We start from the raw sequence: 20,090 nt of genomic DNA, 5'->3' as shown, positions 1-20,090 counted from the left end.
ATCCCATACACACCAAGTATATTGTCCGCTTCCTCGGATACATCGGGCCCTTAATGGGTAGTCTAGTTCCCGTGGATACATCAAGCCCGTACGGCTTTGTTTCTCCCTAGCTAGCAAGTGGGTCAAGTCCCAACTCACTAAACTAGGAAAAAGGCCTAATTAGTGGTTAAGGGTGGACTTAACCCTTATAAAGCGGATTGTCTACACATCAACAACCGATGTGAGACTTTACACTCCCCCGCACTTATGGGCTGGGTTATGCCAGACCCAACAAGTGCAATAGAGCTCATGTCCAACTGGACCGAATTGCTCCGATATCACGCTGTAAATCCAACACCCCCATACACACCAACTATATTGTTCGCTTTGGGTTGTTCGGTTCTTTGGATACATCGAGCCCTCAATGGGTTGTCCAGTTTCTGTGGATACATCGGGCCCGCACGGCTTTATTTCTTATGCTTCTGCCATGAGTTCATTTTGTGATGGTGTGCTTCTGTCATTTATTTTGTTGAGAAAATGTGATGTTGCCATTTATTTTGTGTTCTCTGAAGTTTTTGTGTATTGTATGCTTCTGGCTTTTAGATACAAAGAAGATGAGTTCACTCATTGTCTGTGCTTTAATATATTTTTTTTTATTTTTTTAGATACACAAACAATGAGTTCAAGTTGAAATTCGTCAGCCACAATAGGAAGTACTACAGATGATACGGATGTCAATTATCCTCTTTGGAAATATGTCATTGTGTTAGATAGAATTGAGAAAAAGGGTGGAAATGTCAAGTTTGAATGTAAATATTGCCATAAAAATTATGTGGGATCTTATTCACGTGTGTTAGCTCATCTACTGAAGATCAAGGGACAAGGAATAGTTGTTTGCAATTCTGTGACTCCTCAAGTTAACTTTGAGATGCAAAAGCTTAATGATCAAGCTGAAAATTTGAAGAAATCCAAATCTTTTTCTATCCCACTCCCACCTAGCGGTGGAAGTTCATTTATGGGTGGAAGTTCACTTTTGCCAGATGTCCAAACAAAAAAAAGAAAAGGTGTTAATGATTCAGCTGTAGCAAAAGCTTTCAATATGGAAGCGCGAGATCAGTTGAGGGGTGAAATTGCTAGGATGTTCTATTCCTGTGGATTGCCATTTCACTTGACTAGAAATCCTCACTATATAAATTCCTACACATTTGCATCCAACAACAATATTGCTGGCTTTATTCCTCATGTTTATAATGCATTGAGGACTACACTCCTTCAGAAAGAGAGGGCAAATATTGAAAGGCTATTAGTGCCAATCAAAGATAGTTGGAGTGAAAAAGGTGTAAGTATTGTCTTTGATGGATGGGGGATCCTCAAAGAAGGCCACTCATCAATATTATGATGGCTACAGAGAATTCTCGAGTGTTCTTAAGAGCGATCAATTGTGAAGGTGAAATTAAAGACAGGTTCTTTATTGCCAATTTGCTGAAAGAGTCAATAATGGAATTTGGAGTCGTTGTTACTGATAATGCCCTAGTATGCAATGCTGCAAGGTTGATCATTGAGTCACAATTTCCTCACATATTCTGGACACTGTGTGTAGTGCACACTTTAAATCTTGCTCTGAAGAATATTTGTGCCCCCAAGAATACTGAAGCTAACCAAGATGCTTATCATGAGTGTCGTTGGATTAGTGAACTTGCAGAAGATGCGGTGTTGGTGGAGAATTTCATCGCCAATCATTCTATGAGATTAGCTTTGTTCAATAGCTTTGTGCCTTTGAAATTGCTCTCTGTTGCTGAAACTAGATTCCCTTATGTGATTGTGATGCTAAAAAGGCTTAAACTTATCAAGCGTGGTCTGAAAGAATTGGTTATCTCTGATGAGTGGGAAGCATATAGAGAGGATGATGTGGGAAAGGCACAACATGTGAAGGAGATAATATTGAATGATATTTGGTGGGACAAAGTTGATAAAGTCATTTCTTTCACTAATCCAATATATGAGATGCTTCGGTGTGCTCACACAAATAAGCACTACCAGAAACAACAGATTTAGCCACGGAATATTCCGTCATTGACCAATGAAATTCCGTCACTAAATCATTTTGTGATGGAAAATATTCCGTCACAAAAACCTCGTCGCTAAATTTTGCGACGGAACTTAGCAACGGGATTTAGGGATGGAATGGGCGATGAAAATTTTGTGACGGAAATATTTACGACGGAATATTCCGTCACAAATTAAATTAAAAAAGGTAATGTTTAGTTTTGGTGACGGAATACTCCGTGGCTAATTCGTCACGGAATATTATTCCGTCTCTAAATTTCGTCACAAAATCGCCCCTTTGTTATAGTGAAGCCTACACTTCATTTGATCTATGATATGTGAGATTCTATGATTGAGGGAGTTAAGACATCTATATACCACTTTGAGGGAAAGGAACTTACCGAAGAATCAAGCTTTTATTCAATTGTTCATTCCATTCTTATTGATAGATGGAACAAGAGCAATAATCCACCACATTGTTTAGCGCATTCTTTAAATCCAAGGTAAATTTCTTTTTTATAAGTTACAAATTCCATTTTTAATTACAACAAGCAATTATTATAGGTATTACAAATTCCAAATTCCATTTTTTTTATAAATTACAAATAATCCACTACATTTTTTTTATAGGTATTATAGCAAGGAATGGATTGATGGTGCTCCAAATCGTGTTCCTCCGCATAAAGATCTTGAGATTTCAAATGAGAGGAACAAAAGCTTGATGAGGTACTTTCCAAATGATGATGAAAGGACTAAGGTAACCGTGGAGTTTGCCAATTTCTCTGCTTTTTATGGGTATTTTTTTATCATATGATTCTATGAAGGATCGAGCATCACTTGGTCCAAAATCATGGTGGTTATATATGGGGTTTCCACTCCTAGTTTACAATCACTAGCGCTGAAAGTACTTGGTCAACCCTCATCTTCGTCTTGCTCAGAGCGAAATTGGAGAATTTATTCCTTCATTCATTCCATGAGAAGGAATAAGATAGTTCCCTAACGTGCTGAAGATTTAGTGTTTGTACACACTAATCTCCGTCTTCTATCGAGGAAAAGTCATCAATATATGACAGGGAAGTCTAAGATGTGGGATATTGGTCGAGAGTCTTTTGATTCTATGGATGGTGCAGGAATCCTAGAGGTGGCTGACCTCTCTCTTGATGAACCTGAAATGAAAAGAGTTGTTTTTACAGAAAACATTAATCCACAACTACTACTCTACTACTATATTTTGTAATTTGGAAGTGTGAACAATACTTTATAAATAGTATTGTAATTGACTTTTAGTACATTTGAAGTAATACAATATGCATGGAGTTATTTATATTACATTTATAATTCTAAATACATGTACAAAAAAATATATAAATAGCTTTTATTTGCCGAGTCCCTCCGCACTCAAATATAGGATTTTTTGAGGTTTTGCGAATCCCCGAGTCCGCGCACCCGCATTCCGCGTCCCCGTATCCGAGTTGGTGCTTCCTAGGATATGCAATTCTCTTTTCTTCTTTTTAGAAAAAAGTCTTAATATTGTGGATAAATAAAATGACACATGCTAGGTCAACATGACAGCTTGATAGGTGGCATATAGAGGAATGACTTCCCAGAGGATAATCTAGAGAGAATTCAAACTAAGAAGTCGACCCAAGGACAGGGAACGTGGGAATCCCAATAGTCACGTAATACTAGTCTAACCACCATGCAGGATCTAAGAAAGTATCTAGACTCAACCCACTCAATCCAAATAGGAAAGACTGCCTAACGACAACCTAGGAAAGATTCAAACTCAAACTAGAAAGTTAGATGAGGACAAATCCTCATATCGCAAACGATCTTAATGTCAAAATCATGAAGGATCCTCGTATCACAACCTCAATGTCAAGATCTCAACATATTGAACAATTGGGCTATGAAAATCCCAACAGATATGATCTACAACACTATAAAAGGAGGATGACCAAACTCATCCTAGGTATGTTCTCACAACCGAGACATTTGACTATTGATTTGCTCTTAATAAGATTATTGACTTGAGCATCGGAGTGTCACCAGATCATGAAGGGTCGTCCTCTCCATTGTTCTTATAGAACTCACGGAGGCTTGCCGTTGCGTCAGTCATCTTAGCAGTTGACTTGTGGATCGTCTAGATTTTTACATCCACAAATATTTTCTTTTCAGCTTATTAAAAAAAAAGACATCAATAAATTCAAGCCCATTTTATTTTAAGATTTATCATAATGGGTTCTTGAATTCTTTGAATATGAAAGTTTGATCCCATGAAAAATTATCAACAAGAGGTGGCTCAGTTGGCAATCGACTGGGTTAGACATATGTGTGCCCACGAGTCGATTCTAATGAGAAGTAAATTTATCATAAAAAAAATCCATGAAGAATTTGCAAATGCTAAACCTCGAACAACTAGTTGGGGCTTAACTTGCCCCAATATAATGGAGTACCAAGGGCCCCTCTATTTCCCGGCCAATGTGCCAAGGTCCCTCTATCTCGGCCTAGATATGGCTTAGTTGGGGAATGTGGGCTCAATCCGTCCCAATCCAAGATGGGACAATGCCAAGCCGATACCCACTCTAACACTTTTGGACATCTAGATCCAACAAAAAAGACATGGACATAAAAGTACTTATGAAATGATCATTTACCTTTCTACCCCCAACCTCTCTCTTCTTTATTTCTTCTTCGCCTATCTCTTTCTTCATTTTCTCTCTATTCTCTTTCTCTTTCTCTTTGTTCTTCGTCTCTTTGTCTCTTTCTTCTTCTTCTTCTTCTTCTCTTTCTTCGTCTTCTTCTTCTCTTTCTTCTCTCTCTCTCTCTTTAAATATATTTTTCACAATTTAAAGCTTAAAAAGCTTTACAACTATTGTTTCTATTATTCCTTGTTTTTATTTAGATGTAGATGTTGGGTACATGATTTTTGTTCAAGATTTTCTTGAGTTTATGAGTGCTGGATCTGAAATAATTAATATGTCAAGTTCTGCAAAATCATTCAGACATGTTCATGTTACTGTTTCGACAGTAACATAATAAACAAAACCCTTCTCATATTTCTTACTGGAGAGAATGACCTTAAAAAAAACTCGATCTATAGTACATGGTTCTGCATCACAACACCAATACATTAATAGGATAATGTAGATAAACATTAGTCTAATATTAATTTTTGCAACAGTAACATGATGAAATAGTAACATAGAAACAGTAACATGAAAGAAAAAGTCTCAAATCCAGAAGATTTTAGCTACGGTTCGCTACATCACCACCTCCGTTAGACTCCCCTCATTGCTCGTGCAACATTGAAACAGTAACATACGATCTCAGATCTATAGTAATATTGAAACAGTAACGTATGATCTCAGATTTGAACTCATATTACAATCTCATATCTCATATTACGATCCTAGATCTTATATTAGATCTCAAATCTAACAAGAAGAAGACGAACACTAATAAAAAATAATGATAATAATAAGAAAATGAAGAAAATGATTGTGGAGGTGCGATGGTGGTGGAGGAGCGACGGTGGCAGTGGTGGAGATGGAGGCGGACAGTGGTAGTGGTGGAGATGGAGAGTAGGTGTCTTGGACCTAGGTATTTTTTTATATCCATGGCTATTTAAGAAGAATGACAAATGTGAGATTATATAATTATTAATTTTTAAAATAGGTATTTATGTGAAAAAGAGGTACTTATATGACAAAATATTTTTTCCTTTGACCTATGTGTCCAACTTTAATAAGGTGGGCACTAAAATGACATTTGGCGGATAAAAATTGGGTCTCCAAGTTTACAACTGTAAACCACATTAGACGTCAGCCTGGCAATGCACGAAATTGTTATATCTAATAATTTAATTTTTCAATTATATTCAATGAAAGGAATATTAAGTAACCACTTATGTAAAGGACTCATGAGTCACTAGGTGAAGTGGTAAGTATAGTTTGTATCGCTCTAAGGATACTGGCAAACCCCACCCACAATTTTGAGGGTATGGTGAGGATGAACAAGTGGAGGGTGAGAGTATTGACTTTTCATACTCACGAGAGTGAGAGTAGGATGGGGGGTTGAGTATCTTAATATTACATACTCGTCTACCCGCAAGTTTACAATTGAAAAATAGTAATTATACACACCTATTGTCTACTGACTTACATTTTTGTTGGAGTCTGGGGCAGACGTAGAAATTTATGTTAGAGTGGACAAAAGTTAAATAGGATGCCTATCACACATGTCACATAGGATGTTTGAGACCCCTAATTTATGCCTCCCATTTTAAGTGGGCCCTATATATGTACTTTTAATCAATGACTATCACACTTATCACATAAGATTGATGATAAAATTGGGGGTCTATATTGTTGCACGTTTTTTTTATCTCTACAACATGTTAATGATTTTAAAAAAAATTGGCTCATTATTATTTATTAATAGAATATAACTAAAAAATCTTGCGATTGCTACTTGCAAGTATTAAAGTAGGCCAATTTGAGATGCTTCTTGCGATTTATACCTAAACGACTAATTAATTGATTAATAAGCCACCAATATAGACTTGATTATAACTGGGATGCGATTATTCTCAATAATGTATATCCAGCTAGTCCTTAGTGTTTTTCTTAAAGGTCATAATAGACCAAATATATATTTATATACTCCTCTTGTGAGTAAAAGAAATGGAGGCCATTAGCGACACACTATAACAAAAAACCTCGTTGACAACAATAATATTCGTTGTCTATAATCCTGATTTTCGTTGTCAATAAATCAAAGGCATTGAAAAATTTTCGTTGTCACATTTGTTGTTTATGCCGCGTTTTCTTTGCTCATTGACAGCGAAAATTTGAGTCGTTGTCCACCACATATATTAACAACGAAGTGGTAGTTGTTGCCAGTATAAGTATTGGCAACGATAATTATTTTGTTGCCTTTATATGCATTAACAACGAGTAATTAGTTGTTGCCTATATAAGTATTGGCAACAACAATTGTCTCGTTGCCTATACATGCATTGACAACTAAAATTGAGTCGCTGTCCGTAGAAGTATTGACAACGAAATATAAGTCATTGCCATATATGTATTTCTAATTAAATATTTTTTTGTCAATAACATTTTGTTAATCAAAATTTTTTTGTTGCCAATACTTATTTTAATTTTTTTTAAAATTTAATTCTTTAAAATTTCCTATAATATATTATAATATTTTTAAACTGCAAAAGATAGTAAACTTAATTGGGGTCTTGTTGGTGGCGCTGGATATGGTCCCAAGGTACACTTACCTCCGAAGGTATGCATCTTCATATGAGGGGGCATGTCATGACATTATCCCTTCATGCGAGAACTTAATTATAAGTCGATCATCATCCAATTTGTTCAGCTAGTTGTTCTCTATGCAGTGCGGGATCTGATTCAATTATGCATGTACCAATTACAATGGCAATAAGTTCATTGGTTCGTTGACTATAATTTAACTTTGGCAACAATTTTTTTGTTGCCAATAAGCATTTACAACAAAAACTTTTTCTCATTAGCAATAATTTTCTCTCATTGCCAAAAAGATAGATTACGGGTAACAATAATCAACAATTTGTTATGAATAGTTATCGTGTATTGGCAACACTTTTATTTCATTGCCAATAGGTTTAATCATTGGCAACAAACACAGAAATTTGTTGTCTATAGTTATGTGGTATTGGCAACAATTATATTTCATTACCAATAATTGTAATCATTGGCAACGAAACAATATTTTACGTTTTTATTATTTTGGTGCCAAGCATTCACGGGTGTGGCGGCACTTTCAATTGCAACGAAACTTGAAGTTTGTTGACAATATAAAAACCAATAGCAACAACTTGTTTTGTTCGTTGCCTATGACATTGTATTGGCAACAAAAAACGTCTCGTTCCCTATAGTTTCGTTGTCAATAACCATTTTTCTTGTAGTGACACTCGAACCACCAAATAGGTGGAATAAAACCATTAGCAAAAATAAATCTGGACAAAACATGAAAGTTCAAAAGAATACAAATCAACACCGGAAAAAACTCATATTAAGTCACCAATTGAACCTCGTTGAGCTAATTCTCAAGAACGCTTCTTTGCTTGGATAATGCGCATGACCGAACAAGGTGCTTCCTCAATCCAAACATGCATGTCTTGTATGAGAAAAGCAATGAGCAGCAATGTTAGTTGTATGTCGAACGTGGGCAACCTTCCAATTCGAGAAATACCGTAATAATCTTTTGATCTCCATTATCACCGGACACCATACAACAAGATTCAAATCTCCTCCATTGATAGCTTCCACAATAATTGAAGAATCGCCTTCAAATATTATATATGTGAATCCCAATTCAAAGGCTAATTTGACTGCATGTAAGGCTGCCAAGGCCTTCTGCCAAAGAAGGATCAAGTGATCTCACCAATGAGCTACATGTCATTACATCTCCACTAGCATCTCCGAACAGAACAACAAACCCAATACGATTAGTTTGGGACTGAGTAGCCGCATCCCAATTTGCTTTTATAAAATTAATTGCTGGACCTTTCCATAACTGCATTTCAAGTTGAACACTAGCTGAATCTGTAGTTGATCGATGATTATCCAGTCCAATTTGAGCAGTAACAAATTCCTCAACTGTAATAGTACCATGATGAGCTACCTGTGTGATATAGTGCGCTGGTCGTTCCCATATCCCACATCGGGTATGCGGGAGCAAGTGAAGTGCTTTATATGTGGTGGGCAATCCTCCCCCGTAAGCCGATTTTCAGGATTGAGTTAGACCCACTGCATCATGTGGTATCAGAGCCCAAGCCCATCCTGATGGTGTGGGTGCATGTGGGTCCGCGGGGTTGTGCACAACACGCGGGACGCGTGTTCTTTGGGGAGGGTGGAAATTGATGCAATGCGCTGGTCGTTCCCATATCCCATATCGGGTAGGCGGGAGCAAGTGAAGTGCTTTATATGTGGTGGACAATCCTCCCCCTGTAAGTCGGTTTTCAGGGTTGAGTTAAGCCCATTACATCATGTTGATGCAGTGCGCTGGTTGTTATATCCCACATCGGGTAGGCGGGAGCAAGTGAAGTGCTTTATATGTGGTGGGCAATCCTCCCCCTGTAAGTCGATTTTCAGGGTTGAGTTAGACCCACTACATCACTGTGTAGGGTGCGTGAGTACCCCCCTCATGGACAAATTTATTTCACCAGAGCTGGATCATGCACATTGTGATTGCTAGAGTCGCTAACTCATGTGAAACAAGAATCTAAGAGGATGCGAGACAAAACTGAGCAAAAGAACCCTAGTATACCAAATTCATCTTCTGAAATTTTGCAAGACTTACATAGAGCACATCTTTCGTAGCTGGGCATTCCCATAGTGAATGCAAGGTAGTTTCATCAACATTTTTACTAGCAACAAATCAACAAAACTAAAATGATATACTATAAAAGGTGTATGGAGGACGTGGTCTCTTCCTCCTCCCCAAATATGTACTATGAGAGAAATTTTAGTTGAGAGAAAATTTAAGAGAGAGGCTAATTGCATTTTTGGTTTGAGTGGTATCCATATTAATTGGTCACACTATATGCCACGCAAAAGCATCATCGATGGCTTAAATAAAGGACTCCTTCAAGTCTCTCTTTTTTTTTTTTGGACCCAACACCACCGTCCAACACGACCGTCCAGCTTCACCATCTTAACGCTGAATATTACGAAGAATTTTTGCAAATTTTGGGCGTAGGAACATCAGTTTAACTTCTCAACGACACAAAAATGATAAAAATAAAATTCGATTTTTGGAGATGCATGGGTAAATGGTAATGGGTTTTTTTTTTTTTTTTATAATATGGGTAATGGGTTTTTAATTTGAGGTGTGTGGGTTTTAAGACAAGTAATTAGGTAGCACATGAATTATTGGATAAAGGGTGTATATATATATATATATATATGCTATAAATGACAAATGTAGTAAGGCACGCAAAAAGACATCGACGGTTCAAAATCTAAATTTAACTAACATGGCCTTGTTCCAATATCATCAACGCCATTCCATTACTGCCTCTGATCTTCTTCTTAATTTCACTCTTCACACGGCAATCAATTGGACTTTAACAACACTTATTATTAATTCACACTTGCCCCCCCATCCCTGCTTTTATTGTAAATTATTAATTCAAAATATATTTATATAGAATACTACTTTGGCAATAATTGGGAATATATATATATATACAATCAACTCAGTGCTACACGTGGTTGCTTTTTTAATATTAGCTACAAACACACTAAAATAAATCAATTGGTGAAGTACTCCAAAAACTAAAGTGGTCAAATTGAGGTGCTATATATTAATTTACAACACATGTTTATTTACAACTAATCAAATCAATTTTCTTATTGGATCAACAAGATGATGATGATGATGTGTTTGATTCTTCCTACAATTTTTTTTTTTTTTTTTTACTTTTGAGCTAAAATATATAGAAATAAATTGATCCAAATTTAGGAGAAGAATAGTAAATATAAAAATCGTAAATTACTGTATTATCAAGAATAAATTAAAGAATTGACTACTACTCCCAGATTATATCACTACTAAACAAATCCCCTGTACACAACCAATTTATACCAAAAGGCCAAAAAAAAATAATAATAATAATAATTCTTGTAATCCACGAAATCTGGCAAATTAATTCTAATTCAGTGATTTTTCACTATTAAGCAACAAACACGGTTTCTTCGTCGGTAGGGGGCTCTCCACCTCATCTTCGCCGGCACCACATCGACGAGTACTCATGGGGACGTGTCCTGCCCAAGCGGATTCCATCACCAAAGCCGGCAAGTTCAAGTCAAAGCCGCGCTGCCGCTGTTGCTGGCTCAAGCCGTGACTCGATGATGACGTCACCACACTCCCGTTGTTGTTGTTATTGCTATTGGAGCCGTCATAATGGCATCGCTTGTGTCCGCCGAGAGCCTGGCCGGTCGGGAAAATCTTGTGGCAGATGGAGCACTTGTGAGCCCTACCACTCGACGTGGCGGTCACGGCCACGGTAGTTGTGCTGCTGGAAGGATGATCGTTATTATTACTGTTGTTATCGGCAGCAGCGGCGAAAGAGGATTTCCGGTGGCTGGCCTTGTGGCCGCCGAGGGCTTGGTAAGAAGTAAAGGCCTTGTCGCACACGGTGCACTTGTACGACAATTCCAAAGTCCGCGGCTGAGACTCAGACACTGCCTCCTTGTCCTTGTTGTTGGTGTTGCCACGTGCGAGCATGATGAGGCAGATCGCGAGGTACTCATCCTCGCTACGCGGTCGTTTTGAGCGTTTGCGCTTGATGTCCGAGTCTTCATAAGCAGCATTGAAAGGATTGGGTGTAGTGTTTGGGGAGTTGAGTGCTTCAAGAGCCATAATTTTCAAGAAAACTGAGTGGACTGAAGTTGTGTTGTGTGTGAGGGGGAGAGAGGGTTAGTCGGTTATTTATATATAGAGAGTGAGGGTCGGTCAAGTAAAGAAAGAGAGGGTGAGCTTCGTATTTGATGACTCATTCCAAGTCAAAACAATGGCACTCCTGCCTGCTGGACTTGTGAGGGTAATTCACTAGAATCGGATAGAATTTGTGGCATAATCTTGGCATATCTTGCAAGATAGAACCATTGAATTCACTACCCTTTTTTATTTCTTTATTTGGTACATTTGATATATGGGATAATTACTATGAAGATATGTAGTGGTTTACTATGTGTGCATGCTTATTAGCCACCAAATTAACTATTTATGACATCACCTCCCCTAATTAAAATTACAGGATATTTAGTTCATAATTGAATGACTGTGAATGTGAATGTGAATGTGAGTTGAGCGTGAGGTGAGTGTAACAATGAGTTTGAGGTGAGCACGATCGTGTTTGGTATGAAATAAAGAGTGAGTAGGAGTGTGAAAATTTTAATAGTATAATTGATGTGATTACTTTATAATAAGGATAAAATAATATTATGTATTAAAACTCATTCTCACCATTTTGGTGAGAATAGAGAGGGTGTGATGAGTTTGAGATTTCACTCTCTTGAAATCAACCAAGCAAGTGAATGAGTGACTCTCACCAAGGGTTGAGGGAGGGGGCTACACTAGGTTGTAGTCTGTTAATTTTTTTTCCGAATGAATCAATATACAGTAGCTCACTCCAAGATTAGTTCCTGGCTCCGTCGTTGATTCTCATCCTCATTCCATCCTTTAAATATCAAACAAATGACCCATTAGTTTCCAGACTTCTTCACATACTAATATTTTTCGAATCATTGTAATTAATTATATTTTTTACTGGTAATTATACGCTATACATTATACTTTTTTTTAACAGTTGGTTTTGACTCGACTTTTGTACACCTCTAACACGCCAACGGATGATAATTTTACCAATTTAGTCAGGACAACAACATGCCAAACTTGGGTATATATTTCTTGCATTTACTTTAACACATCAAGGCTTCACTTTCATTTTCAGCATATTCGATCGTTCAATGCACTGATTCTTACCTGCGGCAGTACATCCGTCTCATCTACTTAATAGTTACTGTTCACACGATCGGGATTAACAATGGGCCTGTTTGAGAGTGTTGTCAACTGCTGTGCAGTGTTGTGAGTTATAAAATTGTGGTGCTGTGAGGTGAGTTGGAACGAAAAAACTGTTTGACGCATCACTTTTAAAACTGTGGTTAGGGGTGGAAATGGTTCGGTTCGGTTCGGGTTTGATCAAACCGAAATTTTTCGGTTTCATATTTAGACAAACCGAACCAGACCGAATAACATATATAAACCGGATTAAATCGAACCGTAAATTTCGGTTTCGGTTTTCGGTTTAAACCGATATAATTAGAAAATTATTTCCAATATCCAATTATATTGTAATTTTATTAAGTAATATTGATTATATTGTAATTATATATAAAGCATTAAACATTAAATGTTTAATTTTACACTAATTAAGTAAAAATGGTTATTATAACATATTAACATTAATTACATAACACAAATATATAATAAAAATATATGTAAAAATAATTTCGGTTTTCGGTTTTAAACCGAAAATATAATTTCCAAACCGAACCGTAAACCGAAACCGAATATATCCAAAACTTCAACCCGAAACCGAATCGTAAACTGATAAACCGAACCAAATTAAAAAATATGGTTTGATTTTCGGTTTGATTTTCGGTTTGGTTCAGTTTTTTAACAGCCCTAACTGTGGTGTGGTACTGTGAGGTGCGTTTGGCTATCTAAATTATGATTGTATTAGATGACTAGTAATATTAATATAAAATCACTTAATGTTTACATTGTACATTAATCTAAAATAAAATAATTGATCTAATTTGATTACGTAGAACAATTCAACATATATTGTAAGAGTTTGGGAATGCTGTGAGATGTAGTAAGGTGCTATGAGGTAAAAAGCTATGGTTCTGTGAGGTGAGTTGAAACGCAAAAACTATTTGACGTGTCATAAAAAACTGTAATGCTGTGAGGTGTGATGCACCTGAACACAAGTGAAACACATTTTGCCAAACACTATCATTGTGTGTACTCCGTTTTGGTAGTTGCTTGAGTGTTGGCTTTCTAGAACGACAGCTAATTAATGTTCCTGATAAACGTCCATGATTAGCCACGTGTGTGATTGCTGCACCATGACAATTATCCAAGTCAGCTGACTCCAGGTCTGCTCTAGTCTGTAGTAGTAGGTTGAACGCGCTCATTCTTTTAGCTTCTGACACGTGGTACCTCGACGTGTTGCTTTTTAGCTACTTTCACATGTCAAAGTATAACCGACAATCGATTAGATGACAGCCACATCAAGCCGTCCATTTACTTGGAGAGCGCCTGCCGACTTGCCACGTGGATATTATTTTGTGACCTAACTGAATTATTTTCGAATACAATGGATGCGTTTGGCTGTGTGTTGTGTCTTGACCTATTGGAGTATTGTGTGGTGAGTTTCACTAAAAAATTATGGTGAGGTAATATGCAATCTAGTGTTTGGCATGTACAAAACTCCAGTAAAATGAGTTTCAACACTTACGAGGTTTAGCCGTTTAGGTGGAATATTCAGTGAATTTTGTTTAATTTTAATTGTAATGTATCATAATAATAATAATAATAAATTAGGATATAAACATCCAACAAATTTTAATACAACTAATAATGAAAAAAATTGGACAAATTATTATGACAGTAAAAATATTAACATTTTCACTCTCATAATTGTTATTAAAATTTCTACTATCATAATAATTATTAAGATTTTTATTGTCATAATAATTTGTCCAATATTTTTCATTATTAGTTGTATTAAAATTAATTACATCAGTAACATGAAGGCATGTCACTACAAAATAGTTTTAAAGCATAAGATAATATGAGCTTTTCATAAAAAGTATTGGGGCATAATTGGAAAAATGTATTTCCGTAACTTTATTCCGTCAACTCCTCCGCGTTTTTCTTAACAGATTGAAGTAGCCCCAGGTGCTTCCTCCAAAATGACGACTTGGTGAGTTAGCTCAACACGACGGAGTGCCAAATGACAAAGACACCAAAGTGGTGCGCTTTTTGGGTGGCAAACAGAGTGACAAATGGACCCAATAATTTCAACTAAACTAGGTGCATACCAAGGCTACGTGCATCATGTATGAATGGTGATTAATAAAGTTTGAGGTGACGATTCCCAATAATACAACATTATATAGTGAAACAGTAAGGTGAAGATATTTGTCAGAGTCAAACTAAACCCTCTACTTGGTGAAATACTATTGTTAGCACTCCCTAGAATTTTGCAGCATACCTACCTGGTGAAATTCTAGTATTGTTACCACTCCCTAGAATTGTGAATTGCTAGTGATGAGTATAAAACTTCCGTTTGTCGTTGGAAGTTTTATGAATGTGTATAGTGGCTCATACACGTTCATTTTCACCTTAATATTCGCATGGAAAAGAGTTCTCATTTAACACACAGAGGAGACCCTTTGATATATTTATAACTTTGTCATTATAATTGTAAAAATATAAATTGTTTATTACAAAAATAAAATTTTTTGCAAACAATATGTGAACAAATTTAAATTGGTGGAGTGTAAAAATTGGTTCCTGCGGAAGTTCATTGTCTTCCTTTAAAAGAGCAATACCTTACATAATGTTCTAATAACATTATACCAACTGCACTTATGAATCCTTTCAATAAAAAAACATGAAATAACATTAATGAATAAGCAAAGTGTTTACCTAATCTATAATTTTTAATATAAATTATGTAGAGGAAACAAAGGAAAATTTTGTAGCTCGTGCCTCATTGTTAACTCGTTCAACCTTAACCTAGTATAAATGAACCTGAAAATGGAATTATAGAGAAAATGGAAAAAAAAACTGAAGAACTTTTCTTATCATCAAATCTATCTTTACAATAGAAGCACATAAGCTTATTTACAATAACCTAGCTGTGTCACAACCACAACCCAGTAACAGAAGCCCAATCGAAGATTAACCAACTCAAAACCCATTACAATTCAGTTACAATCCTTTAACTAATTGTAACAGAATTAATACAACAAATGACTATATTACCCTTTAACTTTTGTACCAACACAGTGAGGTCTTATAAATTTTCCTCCCCTTGAAACAATCCTTGTCCTCAAGGATTTGGTAAGAATATCAACCTTGCTATCTTCCAAAGAGATCACCAGCAACAAGGACAAGCAGAACTTAATAACAACAACAAGGACTGAATGCTAGCAAAGATAGATCAAAGTTGGAAGGACAACATCTAAGAGTGACATCAGAAGAAAATTCAGCAATACAAACAAGAGAACATCAGCTCAGAGTTTGAATGTAGGAAACTTTTGAGTGAATTCCTCACAATCTTCCCATGTTGCTTCAACTTCACTATGATCTTGCCACTGAATGAGTAACTGAATCCCTGCTATGTTACCTTTTTTTGTACATTCTTCTTTGTAATACAGCTTGTGGCACTTGTTGCAACAATCCCTGTTCCGTCACAATAGGTAATATATCAAAATGCAACAATAGAAGGTCCCAAGTGCTTTTTCAAATTATTGACATGAAATACTGGATGTATCTTGGTGGTAGGAGGCAGTTTCAAATGATAAGCCACCATACCAATCTTCTCTAACACTTCATAAAGGCCATAGTACTTGGGCAACGTTAAAATTCCTCTCAGTTCTATGTTTGTTAGCTTGGTGTTTCATTCTCTCCTAAGCAAGCTAGAGGTTATGCTTTAACATAGCTAGCATCTCATCTCTTTCAACAAGGATTTCTCTAACACATCCAGCTTGGCAGAACATATCTCGTAAGAGTTCACATGTGGAGGTGGGTATCCATAAACCAACTAAAAAGGTATTGATTGTGCTGCAGTGTGATAAGTAGTGTTGTAAGACCATTCTGCCCAAGCTAACCAATTTAACCACTTTCTAGGTTGTAAGCAAGTGAAGCATTTGAGATAGGTTTCTAAGCACCTATTCACTACTTCAGTCTGTCCATTAGATTGTGGATGATAACCAGATGACATGCATAACTTTGAACCCTGTAATTTAAAGAATTCTCTCCATAATAAACTAATAAAAATAGGATCCCTATCACTGACTATTGAAGCAGGCATCCCATGAAGCTTGAATATATTTTCAATGGATAATTAAGCCACTAAACTAGCTGTATATGGATGAGCAAGTGCCGAAAAATGACTATACTTAGTAAATCTGTCAACTGCCACCATTACTACCGATTTGCCTTTACAAACTGGTAAAGCATTTATAAAATCCATACTGATATCCAACCATGCTCTATTAGGAATTGGTAATGGCTGTAACAAACCAGGGGGAGATATTGTTTCATATTTATTTTGTTGGCATACAACATACTCAGCCACTAAAAACTTAATTTCTTTCTTCATCCCAACCCAATAAAAACCTCTCTTCACCCTCTGATATGTCTTTAATACTCCTGGGTGACTAGCTGTGGGAGTGGCATGGAATTCTTTGAAACACTTTTGATGTCTAATAAGAATCAGGACTCAACACAATCCTTTTCTAGTATTTAAGGAATTCATTGTCAAAACTGAATTTAGACATATTTCCAGTGGCATCAGACTCCTTCAATTCCTTTAACCTAGCTAGGATCCAAGCATCCTGTTCCAAATCTCTCCTGAGATTATCTAGCCATCCAAAATAAGGGTATGAAATAGCCTGTAATTCACCTTCTACATTGAGAACTTCAGTTGATACATCATAACTACTAACCTGGGTCCTAGGGACCCTAGACAAAGCATCAGCCACTATATTATCCACTCCCTTTTTGTATTGTATCTCATAATCAAAACCTAGAAGGAAGGCAATGTGAGGTTTTTGACTCTGATACCAAAATGTAAACTGAAAATGAAATTACAGAGAAAATGGAAAGAAACTGAAGAACTTTTCTTATTATCAAATATGCCTTTACAAGAGAAGCCCACATGCTTATATACAAGAACCTAGCTGTGTCACAACCAAGTAACTGAAACCCAATCTAAGATTAACTGACTCAAACCCATTACAATTAAGTTACAATCCTTTATCTAATTCTAACAGAATTAATACAACAAATGATTATATTACCCTTCAATTTTCGTACCAACACAGTGAGGTTAATTCTTATCACTCATGGTCGTGGCGATGTTACGAACCTATTAATAAGGATATAATTGTAATTAGCTCTAGTGTGCTGATGTGGCTTAGTTAGTTGTAATCAATTGTAATTAGCTGAGTTGGCAAGTTAGTTTCAAGTTAGTTACAACTAAGTCGGTTTAGCTGATCATATATAAGGATCAGTCTTTGTCTGTATGAAGGAGTTATTGAAATCGTTTTGAAATGAAGATTCTTCTTCACCAAACCTTCTCTGGTTTTTCTCTGCAAATTCTCTCTTGCTAGGATTAGGTTGAAGGAAGCTAACAGGCGACATGGAGTGGGAAGTGGTCTGCCGCTCCATGGCGCCACTCCCTACTCTATGATGCCACGTTCACTACTTGCATGAACAACACTATTACTAGCCATGCAGTACTCTCTCACGTTCTCTCATTCTCTTGCAAGCAAAGCTAGTCTTATTTTATTCTATCCGAGAGCATACAAACATGCAGTTATTGTTCTATAAGCTCCTATACACTTTCATCTACATATCTACTATCTTGAGAGTTCCCAAAATACTGGAGTGTAACCTTGCTCTTTATTAACCCTTTATGGGTATTTCCCTTGTGAGTTGTGAAAAGTTTTGTGATTTAGATTTAAAAAGGGAAAATTTCAGACCGGTACCACTTGTTAAACTTTTGGACACTTAAGTCCAGTCTAAAATATTTTATCCCTCTAAGGTACCACTAGTATACTAATTACTTTCTTACCCTTGTTTTATCCAGTACAAATCATGGGATATCCAGGTGGACAATATTTCTGATAACGCCACACCGACACTTCTAATATCAAACAAATATGTGTACATCTAGAGACTTATAATGCTTGTTACTTGCTGGGATTTTTTTGCAGATTGCAATTTCCAATCCAAACCAGGAGGTTCTCCTGACATTATCCAAGTCTGGTTTTATAGAGTTGCTTGGTAAGGAATGGTATTTTGTGAGAGTGCATGACGCCGTTCAAGTTTGCCTACAACACATGCAGAGCTTACAAGAAACACCAAATACATCATGTCCACCACCAGAGGAACCAACAAGTTTCTTACAAAGGTTAGCTAGACAAAGAGGAGAAGATTCATCAATTTCTGACTTGGAGTCAGGCGATAGAAGACCATTGTTCACCAAGAACAACAATCCTAAGTTGGAGCGGCCGTTATCTCAAAAGTATGGAAATATTCCTTGTTTATTTTTGACAAATTATTAGATGTCAGTTTTAGCAAGGCAGTAGAAAGCTCTTTGTTACTTACTAGCTCTCATGGTTAGATATTATTCTGTAATTAGGCTTCATTGTTGTTGTAGGTATAGGTATTAGGGTTGATTGTTTCTCTGTAAGCAAGCAAGCAAGCACCATGTTGTAAATGCAATAACATTAGACAATTTGGACAGTTGAAAATTTAATTGATTTGCAAGTTTTGTAGCTTCTGCACACTGCCAAGTTATAATGTGATTTTGTGATTTCGCCATACCACCATCACAGTTGGACTCCCCTCATTGAAGCACACAATGCCCAGCCAGGTACGGCCCAAAACGGTCACCAGATATGACCATTTTAAAACAGTAACATTGATCGACCAGTGTTACCAATGTTACTATTTCAAAACAGTAACATTGGTCGGCCAGTGTTACTATTTGGAAAAAACTTCAGATCCGATCGATTTTAGAGGCGATTCGCCATACCACCACTACCATTAGAATCCCCTCACTGAGACGCACAATGTCCAGTCAAGTACAACCCAAAACGGCCACTGGATATGGGCGTTATGGCTGTTTTAAAATAGTAACATTGGTCGGTCAATGTTACTATTTCAAAACAGTAACATTGGTCGGCTAGTGTTATAATTTGGAAAAAAAACTTCAGATTCGGCCGATTTTGACGACAATTTGTAATACCACCATCACCATTAGACTCCCCTCATAGAGACGCATAATGGTCAGTCATATTTGGACCAAAACGACAGCCATAAAAAGAGATGAGAGAGAGAGAGAGAAAGACGTAGTAAAGAGAAATGTAGTAGAGAGAGAGATTTAGAAGGAGAGAGAAAGTTGTTGTGATAAGAGGGAGATACAGTAGGAGAGAGAAAGTTATTGTGATAAGAGAGAGATGCAGTAAAGAGAGAAGATGTAGTGAGATAAGAGAGATGTAGCATATAACAAGAGAGAAAATCATATTAGATATAATACTCTTTGAAAAATGACAAAAAAGGAATAAGATAAAATTTAAATGATTTAAATATTATAAAAAAAAATGGACTTATGAGGGATAAAGTTTTTTGGAGTGGACCTAGATGTCCAACGGTTTGAAAATGATATTAATATGTCATTTTCCAATTTAAAAATACTA

General features: G+C 36.5%; 1 protein-coding gene across 1 annotated transcript; it reads right to left on the bottom strand.

Annotated features, from left to right (window-relative positions):
- Positions 1 to 10,553: 10,553 nt before the first annotated feature.
- LOC119982853 (zinc finger protein ZAT10-like) lies at positions 10,554 to 11,495 on the bottom strand. The gene has a single exon (XM_038826439.1). The coding sequence runs from the start codon at positions 11,440 to 11,442 to the stop codon at positions 10,732 to 10,734; it is 711 nt and encodes a 236-aa protein (XP_038682367.1). The 5' UTR covers positions 11,443 to 11,495; the 3' UTR covers positions 10,554 to 10,731.
- Between the last annotated feature and the right edge of the window lie 8,595 nt (positions 11,496 to 20,090).

This window comes from Tripterygium wilfordii, chromosome 17 (assembly GCF_013401445.1).
Source record: "Tripterygium wilfordii isolate XIE 37 chromosome 17, ASM1340144v1, whole genome shotgun sequence".
Lineage (NCBI taxonomy): Eukaryota > Viridiplantae > Streptophyta > Magnoliopsida > Celastrales > Celastraceae > Tripterygium > Tripterygium wilfordii.
This window is presented reverse-complemented; position numbering and strand designations above follow the sequence as displayed.

Excerpts from the sequence above, each read along its gene's own strand:
- LOC119982853 (XM_038826439.1), bottom strand. The coding sequence starts at position 11,442 with ATGGCTCTTGAAGCACTCAACTCCCCAAACACTACACCCAATCCTTTC.